At 35.9% G+C, this 11,798-nt stretch overlaps 1 protein-coding gene across 1 annotated transcript; it reads left to right on the forward strand.

Moving 5' to 3' along the window:
* Window positions 1–3,594: 3,594 nt before the first annotated feature.
* On the forward strand, window positions 3,595–8,904 carry LOC113226263 (carboxypeptidase B-like). Its single transcript, XM_026458827.1, has 7 exons — window positions 3,595–3,693; window positions 6,450–6,662; window positions 7,006–7,099; window positions 7,217–7,318; window positions 7,455–7,670; window positions 7,956–8,372; window positions 8,659–8,904. The coding sequence occupies exons 1-6, from the start codon at window positions 3,614–3,616 to the stop codon at window positions 8,337–8,339; spliced, it is 1,089 nt and encodes a 362-aa protein (XP_026314612.1). The 5' UTR covers window positions 3,595–3,613; the 3' UTR covers window positions 8,340–8,372; window positions 8,659–8,904.
* Window positions 8,905–11,798: the final 2,894 nt, after the last annotated feature.

Raw genomic sequence — 11,798 nt, forward strand, 5'->3', positions numbered from 1 at the left:
AACTTCAACAAAGACTTATGACCCAATTCCGACAATATTTTGCTATGACTATAAATAGCGTCAGTGTCGCATCACCTTTACATGTGGATGCTTGTGCACGACTTCATTAAATTCAGGTCCAAAATTACATGCGCAGCCGTGCTGTATTTTAACAACATTCCAACTAATTGAGTCGAAACAAAAAGAACGATATTCGTTCATTTAACGAATGTTTTAATTTACCTTTGATTACTCATTCGTTGATTTCGGGTGGTGATTCCTGTCCATTTATTTTTATTTATATGGTACAGTTTACAGAAAACAGCTTGATAACGTTATTCGTAAACAACACAAATAAAGACGTCGGTAAATCTTGTTTCTACTACCAACAGTACACGGCTGTAATTAAATGTCGAAAGTACCTCGATCACGAGATCTCCGGCATGTGGGGTGTGGCCTCCACTGAAATAATCCTAAGCCACTCTAACGACTTGAGATGGTTGACTTTCTGTATGTATGTAATGCGATGTAGCATGCCGCGTCAAGCACAAATGCAAAAAGCGGTACTGTTCTATATGAGAACGTAAGTCCGAAAGAATTTGTCACGGTTGACACGGGTGACCATGGAACCTGTAAAGGGCCCGAAATGTCGGTTTGTTTGAAAAAACAAATATACGCGATTTAAATCCGGAAAAATAGTTTCATTTCCTAAACATATTTGTAAGTTGTCGGACTCCTACTTGGTCATGATATACATGGTCAAATGATATTCTGCCTAAATTATAATTATTATGTGAAATTCTCGCTACACCACGAACTAAATTAAACTAAATTCTTCTCTTTCGAATATTGTTATAGAGTAACTTCGTTATTTGTATCAGCCTCACTAAATCATACATTTTCATATCAACTTATGAGGAAATGAAAATACAAATTTTCTCTAGAACTAAGTCGTTTTTATTGTTTTTTCAAGGAAAGCAACGTTTCGGGCCATCGAATAGGTCCCAGGACTTAGAGCAACAAATATGCGGAATTTAGATCAAAATAGTTACATTTCAAGTTCCAAACCTAAGAACTAAACTAGACACGTATGTTAATAGTGAGTTCCTTCTCTTTCTCAATTAGTGTGGGTTTGTATCGGGCTATAGATACGTTGTCTGCGAATGCCTCGAGCTGTTTAGGTAAGAATGAGATATCGCTTCAGTTACTAGTGACCGCATATATTCTATTGGTGTTGTCGCTTTTTGGCAAATTTGTTGCGCACCAAACTTTTTCACTCTCTACCCAGGCCGCGAAATTGTGCTGTTAGCACATCATAAATCGTGTGTAAGATTACAGCGGTAACAATGTAAGACTCTCTCCCATCAATATCTAAATAAGAAATAGGAAAGAAAGAAAAATCTAATATTAATTAAACGTCCAATCGAATAGGACTTCATTGTTATCGAATTTTTATAGGTTCATTATCAGTAACTTTTGCTACAATATGCTGCGTATTGTTTTAAGTGTTATAAAAATTAGTTCACGATAAGTATTTTGAATCACCGAACCGAAGTCATTCGAAAATGAACAAAGTGAAAATGTTTGTCAATAAACAATTATTTATTGATATACTATTAGCAGATGGTAAAAATTATTACAAATAAATATTTAGGTGATTAAAAGACGTACTACACATTACAACAAGTGTAAGAATTTAGGTATCTGTGTAATCTATACGTACGTATAAAGGGTGTCATAAACTTTAAAAATAATAAATTATAATAATTACCTTATATATAGTGACGCCGCTGGACACAGGCCTCCTGTCAAAAACTTCACATATATCATGAAGTTGGCAGATATGTGCTTGTTTCTGCACGGTGTTTTCCTTCATCGAAAAGCTCATAGTAAATTTCAAATTAAATTTTGCACATTTATTCCAAAAAACTCAAGAGCTGCAAGCCCGGAACCCACGACCCTTTACTTGAAGGCGTTAGGTTATTACGAATTTTCGGCCGCGTCGATAGCCGAACGCATGCATTGAGTTTAATGCGACAATTGTCGTAAAACATGATCGGGCTATGCCGATTCCGCGGGAAATTGTAACCAAGAAAATTCGTTTTTATAGGTAGCCAAAATGTGTCGAAAAACGCCCGCCTGGCTCAAATTGAGGTGTGCTGATCCCACAGAACAATAAATACAGTAGAAGTGGCTAGTTAGCGGAGCCTGCCAACTTATAGGTCTCGAAAGACCTATCTGAGCTCAGTCCGCCGTTTTCGCTTTGTATGGTATCATTTTTCACGCAAATTCTCTAAAATCGCAGAAAAATGTCTTATTGTGCTGTTATGGAGTGCAAAAATGATAGCTGCACCAAAAATATTACCCGTAGTGGTATTTTATAATCATCGGAAAGTCTTAATTTAATAAATTTTCAATTTTCTGATTATCTATTCATTCAAATGTTAATCGTTCGTCGTAGTCCAACTACTGGCCGCAAGATGGCAGCTGTTGTCTAAAATTTTAATATAAAATCAAAACGTCGTAACTTGCAATCAAGTTACGACTAAAGTATTGAACTTTCAATGACATAGCGACAGGGTAAAGTTTTAATTATATTAGCAATCCAGAATTTGTTACATCTTTTTAAATTAGAAAGTATGACCAATCATTATCAAGATTTCGTAGTGTTTATCATTTTGTTTGTGTGCGTTTTAGCGACTTCGGTTCCGATGTAATCGAGGCATAAGGCACTTCCATTGTTTTGTTTCTTCCGTGGCTGATCCCAACCCTAATATATGGAACAGAATGTTGAGTATGGCAGAAGAAACTTTGCTTAAGTAAGGTGAATGCTGTAGAAATGAGAGCATGTATTTTTGAGGACAATCACATATAAAAGAGTATTGCGGTATAAAAGATGGTGTTGTGAGAAGGATGGAAAATGAAATGTGCCGATGGTTTGGTCTTATATAAAGGATAAATACAATGACCTAAATTTGTACAACAAATGTGAGTGGAGAGGTCGACCTTTGCGTACATAAACAGAACAAGGAAATCCTTAAAAATAACAGATGAAAAATAACAAGGACGTGTGTGAATAGATTACTATATGTATGTGTGTGTATATCTCCTTATATATATCTATCCTTATCTTTTAGAAGGAAACTATAAACGCTTAGCTATGGATAATCTTATGATTGTATACGATTATACATATAATTTTAAAGTTTTTATTGAATGTCACGACATTTGACCACGATGTTCGATTATTTTTGTGAAATTACTCCACTAGTTTGTTCTAATTATTAACACAAAGACCAGGCTCGATTCGAACCAGCGTCTTCTTGCAAACCGTGCAAGATGCTATGCTAACTAAGCCACGGAACGAACCAGCGAATCTTACAAATTTTTCCGAAATTTCCAAAAAAATGAGTGAAGAAACGGTTTGCCAGAAGACGCTGGTTCGGATTATACATTTATTCATGATTTTAATAATATATGTCAACTGTTGTTCCGATCGTAATCTCATTGTATAATTTATTTATAATACTGTCAACTGTTTTCCCTATAATTTACAATCAGTTATAAAGATAACGTTCCACGGAGTTTCAGAGGTTTATCAAATTACTCAGACTGCAATTGTCATTCGGACATAATGGATATTCATGTAATATTTATCATATTCAGCGTTGTACTGAACACAGTTAGTAGCGGGAAACACGACAAATACGCAGGGTAAGCTTTTTGGATTTAGAGCCGTCCTAATGTAACTTCAGTCCATGCCACTAAATCACGGTTGAATTTAAACGCTAGGTGCAAAGGGAGACTTGCCGATGTCTGTACATACACATGCTAAACAATACAATATGAAAGTTGTTAATGAGCTTAAACTGGTTTTGCGTGGCTTGCACACAGGTTTTCATAGTGATACCATCTCTGAGGTCCCGGGTTCGATCCCCGGCTGGCTTAATGTAGAAAAACTAACTTTTCTATATCTGTGGTTCTAGTGAAAAGGGATACAAGTCAAAAAAGCTAACTTTACAAGGAAACGCGAAAAACACTTAACGCTTAATATCTATATATAATATATTAAGTTTTAACTGTTTTCCGCTTGCAAAATTGGCTTTTTTTTTGTACCCCTTTCACTAGAGCCACAGATATTGTCTTGAGTCCGGGTGTTGTAACGTCGTTGTTTCCGATTTCCATAATACAAGTGCTTTACTTACTTACTCTGGGATCGGAGTAACGTATGTGGTGGTGTTTAATATTTATTTATTATTATTATTATATTACGTGACTAGGGAATCCAATCCCGCATAAAAATTTCAATCCCGCAAGCCGCGGACCCTCGGGACTTGCGGTACAGCAAATAAATCATATTTTTTGTTCCAATTAGTGAATACAAATTCACGATTTGTGACGTATTGTGTGAAATATAAGACGATTAGATTTACAAAAAAAATCCTAATTGACTTTATAACGTTGTGTGTATAATGTATAATAATCTTCTTAATTAATTGATTTTTTTGATAATTTTTCCGAAGAATTGACAAAGTATTCATTAATATTAATAAATAATAATAATGTTTGTTATTACTATTTTAAGGTTCAACTTTTAAATTGGATATTGTATTTTTGCTTAGAAATAATAATAGGTTTCTGAATAAAATTGTTTATTCGCTTGTTAATGAAGTCAAGAAGAATAAATTACTTAGGTATAAAACATAGTCTGCGGGACTACGAGAAAGAAAAAAATGGGCAGTTTTCTTCAAATAAAACTTTCTTTTAAAACCCGCAAATCCCGCGGACTCCGCGGATCCCGTTGATCCCACATTTCCAATCCCGCAAAATTGGTGCGTTTGCGTGATTTGATTTACTAGACGTGTTGTAAGTTACAATTTTCAATAACACATTTTGACAGATTAAACAACTACGTATCACTTAGTGTGTCTCACACTAAGTGATTATTTACACAACAATTATTTAATCTTAATATAAGTAATTAAAATGTAGTCCTCGTAGCACTCCAAGGGTTTCTAGTTCCTATGTTGAATGTACAAAGAGTCGAACTCAGGATACTTCATTTTTCAATCCTGTCGAGCAGTCAACTGCTTATTAGCATCACTGTCCGTAATTGCGAGATTTAAAACACTACAGTTGCCTTGTGGAAATAAAAAAAGAACTGAGTTATAGTCCATCTGTTTAGGTACTTAAATAAACGTAAACAATCTTGAGATGTCTATTTAATGAAATATACATTTATAAAATGATTTTCCCTTACCTTCAAATACAAAATACAAATACTTAGCGTCATATGAAATTGCATGCCTATTTTTATACCTATTGATTTGTAAAGCATGTGTTTCAATAAAAAGATGTATCAAGATTGTTTACATTTAGTTAAGTACCTAAACCAATGGACTATAGTGATTTTTAACCGACTTTAAAATAAGTTCTCAATTCGACTGTATGTTTTTTGTATATATGTTACGCTTTAACTCCGGCCTTTTTTATTTGTGAACTGATTTTGATGATTCTCTTTTTATTGGAAAGAGGGTACCTCAGTAGTGGTTCCATTTAAATTTCATGAAAATATTCCACCTCAAACTGGGTGGTGGCAAACTAGCGGATGAATCCGATGTCGCGCACTTTCTGGTAACCGATATCAATAAAACTTGGCAAATATATGTAATTCCAAGAGCTTTTGTGCTTGGTTTTTTATGGTGTTTAGTTTCTTATTATTTCCTCGCATTCGCAAGCAGGAAAGCACTGTATTTCTGCCGCAAAGCAATAACGTGAGCATTAGGTACTGCGTTCCGGTTTTAAAGAGTAAGGACATTAACATTAAGGACGTTACAGGCTCATGGGACTTGTCAACTTATGTTTCGGGGTGACGGGCGCAGTGGCAGTGCCTCTCAGATCTTTGCGATTTAAAGCTCTGAGGGGCACTGCAACTGTCATTGATATGCGTGACGTTTATCACGAGCCGTACGACTTATTCGTACTGTCACTTAGTATCATAAAAAAATATAATTAAATTTCGCGGGAAGCTGAAACGGAGATTGCGTGTCTCGTGGATACAAAGCACTTATAATACTACCCTCGATCTTGTTACTCAAACTCATCAAGCAATACTTTTATAAATTTAATGGCCTCTGTCATTGACTTACAAATAAATGGACGACGAGTCTAATACAAAAACCACGAAAAAAATGTCCCAAGTCAACCTATTTAAACGTAGTGACATGTAAAGGAATATGAACAAGCTAAAACGTTGAATTTAAATTGTAATGTCATCGCAGTACTGTCTAATTTTGCTTGCTTCGCTGTCAGTCGAACAAACGAAGACTAAAGCGTGAATGACGCTCTGTATACGATTTTAACGCCCTATGAGTTCGGACACTTTTTAGCGCGGACCCGACGTCCATATAATTGTAAGTCAATGGCCTCTGTAATAATTTTCTATAAGTTTGTCTGTATATCACTTCCAGGTACACAGTCCATGGCGTACACCTTCGAGACGTGCAAGACCAGAGGGTGCTATACGAGCTCCAGCACAAACTGAACTTGGATATGTGGCGATATGGTGTTCCGGGAGATAGACCGTCGTTGGTCATGCTTTCGCCAAAACAAGCTGATGTAGTTCTTAATGAGCTGGACAGATATGGCATTAAGCATTATTTGGATGTTGCTGATGTGTTTTGGTAATTGAAATATATTTTTTTAACTCTTTAAGTTTCATTATATTCTATGAATGTAATTGAAATTGTCGTCGCCACAAAGAAACTGCAAACCAGAAAAGTGTGGTTTTGAGTTTTAAATAGACACAACATGGCCAACAATGGTCTAGAAATGGTTGTGGAGGAAGCAAAGCGTGTAGTGCGAGTAGGTGGTATACCAATAGGTACCATAAGGTCTATTTTATTCCTCAACTTGTTTGTAACACCTCCCAGTGTACAGTAAGCGCAGTGAAAATGTATGACTGATACAGATATTTGTCTGTGTAAACGATACTTATCCAAGTAACAAACACGGTTTTATTCGCAGGAATCTTGCGGAATTTGATCAAAATCTTATAAGCTATCGTCGTAGTAGGAGTGAACGACTTGTACCTTTCGAAGACTACCCGACTCATGCCGAGGTGAAACAATCGGTTTTAGTTTTTTGACTGTTGAATAAGTATTTCACCTTGTTATTGAGTTTTGAATTTTATTTTGCTTACAAATATTTACATTATGTCGACATTTGTCATTTGCAGGTGAACGCATATTTGGAAAGAGTAGCAGCACAGTACCCCGAGATTGTTACATTAGTAACAGCTGGCAAAAGCTGGGAAAGTCGGGACATCAAATACTTGAAGGTGATGTAAATAAAGATTTCAAAACACTCCAAGTAACTTCTACGAAACAGCTTCTGCTGATGAAGCCCGCTTGATGGCTCAGGCTTGATGACGATGTCGTAAAACACTTATTAAAGGAATCTTATAATTTTTTTAGATATCAACAACAAACTTCACGGACTCATCCAAGCCGATATATTTTATGATGGCTATGCTCCACGCTCGTGAATGGGTAACCACTCCAGTTACTCTTTACTCCATACATCGACTGGTTGAGAACCTCAGAAATGAAGACAGGGATCTCCTTGAGGGAACCGATTGGATTATTTTGCCAATGGCAAATCCTGATGGATATGAATATTCTATCTCTGATGTGAGTAGAATCTATTTCAAAGGAAAACCGGTTGTATTACTGTGTAGAGTTGCCTGTTTTTGCATTCGAAAAAAATTATTTGTAGTTTGAATTTAATTTTGGATTTTAATGTAAATTGTCTGAATGCGTAAGATTCAACTTTTATGTTTCAAAAAGCTTTATCTTTCATGTATCTGTAATATTTATTTTCTTTTTACTTGCATATTTTGTTTTGTAATGCTAGGCCAATAAACCCTATGTGAACTTCCATAAGGACATAAAAATAAATATTACATTCACTTTCAGGATCGAATGTGGCGTCGCACGCGCTCTAACCGTCCCGAAATCAGCACCACCTGCGTAGGAGTCGACGGAAACCGCAACTTTGATGCTTTATATCAACCTTCTAATAACCCCTGTAGCCTAACCTTCCCCGGCCCTCACGCGTTCTCTGAAATAGAAACTCGCATAGTCAGAGACATACTTCATAAATATGTTGACAGGATCCAAGTCCATTTAGATATCCACAGTCATGGGAACTATGTTCTCTTTCCTTGGGGAGATGGAACACTGACACCAAATGCGGCACAATTATTTCATGTTGGATCTGTCATGGGAGCCGCTATGGATTCCATGAAACTGCCAAGCGCAGGGTTCTATAGAGTTGGAAATAGTGCACTTATCTTGTAATACGCTTCAGGAGCGTGCGATGATTACGCGCAGGTAAACTAAATATGATATGTAGCTTTAGAACAGTCTTTAAATGTCTACAAAAGAAATTTAAAAGTATCGAAATGTTGCCGATCACTTTCTCCCAATCAATTAGTTTCCTGGCAATTTATACCAGCGATTTTCACCCAAAACCCAAACAATTTATTTAAACTTGGATTTTGCTATCACTTTTATTAGATTACTAATTATAACCCCAATTCCGTTTCGAAGAAGGCTTCAGTTTGCTATCGATTGCCATGCACAGGAATGAAAATTTACAATCGGTCTTGATTTTCAGCTGGTAGGAGTTCCGTTCGCATTCACTCTGGAGCTGCCCGGGTACGGCAGCGCCTTCCTCGTACCGCCTCAGTTCATCGAGCACATCAACGCTGAGACTTGGCAAGGCATCGCAGCCAGTGCCAGAGTTGCTAAGATACATTACAATGAAAGAATTAAGGGATAGATAATGTCTGTATGATTATAAAACTATGATTTTTTTTAATTTATTGATTTCTTACTGTTTATTACATACAATAAATTAAATGTGATAGAGATCTTGTCTAATTGCATGTGTGAACACAGCTTACAAAAACAACATAAATAAAATGGCTAAATGTGAAAAAGTAATACAAACAAAAACAATAAATAAATACAAGAGAACCTGTCAAGACCACTGTTTCTGGCAGTATCAGACTAAACAGGAAAAAAAATTAATTAAGGCTTACCAATATTGTTTGGCGATATCTCTATAATGACTGTCAAAATATATCTTTAAGCTCATTATGAACGTTTTAAATTCAGCAAAGAACAAACTGCCATGAGACGGTGGCACTAAAGGTATGATAGCAAATCTAGAGTATCTAGAAGGAATTCTGTAACTAAATTAAACGAGCAGTTGAGCAGGACAGTGTATGTACAGTCGGTGCTCTCACTTTGTATTCACTATTTGTACTAAGTGCTATACAAATAGTGGATACCTAAATGAGGGCACCGACTGTACAAATGCCAAATATTATACAGAAATACTAAGTCCAAAAATTCCCCTCTATTATCAAGCGGTGACATTTTAAAATGCAAAAGTATATCGGAATACGACTGCAAATTTCTAGCTAACCCTACGGATTCTCAAATTCCTGAAAAAAATACGCTAATACCTCGTTGACATTGCTGATTATTTGATTGCTAACAAGAAACACCATAAACTTCAATCATATGTTATTTAAAATTAGTCTAATTGATCCTTCTTTTGCTGATGAAACGCATAGTCGCATACAATCATGTGAAATAAGAATCTACCTTTATAACCGAGGTATGTACGTAGTTGCATAAGCTTGCACTACTATTACCGAATTCGGCGCCCGTCTCGCAAGACAAACGCGCGGCTTCCTCTATGAATAATTCACACAAATCTGATCTTCCTGCTTTCTTGGCAGCCTGCGAGCTTAACAACGAGAGGCAATAAGAGCGGAAGAGGCCGCGGAAGCGAACGTACCAATAATCAGACTGTAATTTATGTCAATACATATTTATGTACTTTCTAAAATGTTTTAGAAAGAAAACTTGGTTTGTTTGTTTGTGCGTACTCTAGCCTTGACCTCATCGTCACTTTCCATCATGTGAGATGGACGTCATATGCGCACTTGCATTTTATAAAAAAAAAACAAATATTAATTGCGACTTAGTACTCACTATACTTACTGTACTCATACTTTAACATATAACAAGACATCTATTACTTATTCAATTAACAATTATTTGAAAACGTTAAAATCTGGCTAGATTTATTTATTTTAAATAAATGAATAGTTTGCTTTAAGCTAATAAAAGGAAGTCAGTTATGCTATCAGATCAAACGACCAGCATCACTTATTTTTATGTGACATGTATTAAGTAACAACTGGTACCCAATTAAAACTCCTAGCAACACAACATTTTTAATTTTAGTTTAAATAATTTAAAAAAACAACTTTACACGGACAGCCATTAAATTTTTATTTATTACTTGTTATTTCTTAATGTAGGTTATTACTTGGTGTACACTCCGCATGTTAGCTTTATGCAGCAAGTAAACAGCTAGCTACAGATGAGGACTGAAAATCAGCAACGCTAAGTCTTTAACCTTTTTGTGTAATTCCGATACGGTAATGTGTGTTTCGGTAAATTCATTAAAATGAGGTAGGGTAAATCTGTGGTAATTACCACACAACGTGACCGAACCCTAAAATTTGAGGATAATATGGTGAATCGCGGGATTACCGGGATTCCTGAACCACGGTACCGGGTTTGAAGTTACTTTGAAGTTGAATAATTGAATAGTTCCACAAGTTCAATCGAGATATTGAATCGAACTAAAGACTTGTCTTACCTACTTATTAGTCGAAAACGTAAAAAGGGATTGTCTGTCTTGTTTTTTTAATTTTAATTATTTTCTACTTCCGATGCAGTGATGTATTTTATAAATACATTACATCTGGCTTTGGGAGCACCTGGTGTCCAAAGATGAAAGTCTACATTAGAAAAAATAATCTAAATTCTCTTTACATGAGACCTGTGCCGAGCAAAATTTTTCATCGTTGTTTACAATTCAATTGCGAATTAACTTGCCGCAAAGCTACTTCGTCCAATAAATTGCAAAAATGAAACTGCAAAAGGTTAAAATCGTCCTGCGCCATTCAACCCCCGTATTTTTCTCTGAACATTTTGTCCGCGTAATGAATAACGTTCCGTAGATTCGATTAAAATTGAAGACATGCGGACTACGATACCGGGAAATCGTAGAGCTGCACTCCATCTAGTTTTATGTGCGAGCAATAGTGACTATTAGTGTTACCGTTATTGCGCTCATTTTTCGGAACAAACTCTAAACATTTATTTGTTCACCACAAACTAAATCTATAAATGCTAAGAACAACAACAAACGGTAATTTATAAATTAGTTTGTAGCCCACAATGCCATCTATTAACACGTACATCAGAAAACAGTTTTAACACATGATCAATACTTGAGAACGGAAAGAACTGAATTAATTTGATGCCACATTGATGATTTGATGCACAGCCATTGAAATAATATAAACTACTTCCAGGCTATTGATCAAAGCCATCTAGACATAAGACGGGATTTTGACCTTTCCCAGAGTATGACCTATCGTATGGAGATTAGCATTCCTCTTCAGTTATCGGTCTGTGCTAAAACACAAGCAAGACAATAGACACTAAATGTAAAGATACTTGTGTGGTGCCAGCTGCGGCAATAAAACAGTCACTCACTCAGCGTTAACTGGAAAACGAGCCCATAGTTCAAGGTATATTGTAAAGAAAGCACGTATAGCGTGGACCGACATTGACACCGTGACTATCAAATAGTAATCGCTACCAAATAAAACACACTTGCTTGTATATTTATTCAATGAAAACAATAAATTTTGCAAGGACAAA

Source organism: Hyposmocoma kahamanoa, unplaced genomic scaffold (assembly GCF_003589595.1).
Source record: "Hyposmocoma kahamanoa isolate Upper Pololo Valley unplaced genomic scaffold, ASM358959v1 185, whole genome shotgun sequence".
Taxonomy (NCBI): Eukaryota; Metazoa; Arthropoda; class Insecta; order Lepidoptera; family Cosmopterigidae; genus Hyposmocoma; species Hyposmocoma kahamanoa.

Coding starts and splice junctions, on each gene's coding strand:
- LOC113226263 (XM_026458827.1), top strand. CDS start 3,614: ATGGATATTCATGTAATATTTATCATATTCAGCGTTGTACTGAACACA. Junction 3,694..6,449: donor AAACACGACAAATACGCAGG/GTAAGCTTTTTG, acceptor TATCACTTCCAG/GTACACAGTCCATGGCGTAC. Junction 7,319..7,454: donor GGGACATCAAATACTTGAAG/GTGATGTAAATA, acceptor TAATTTTTTTAG/ATATCAACAACAAACTTCAC.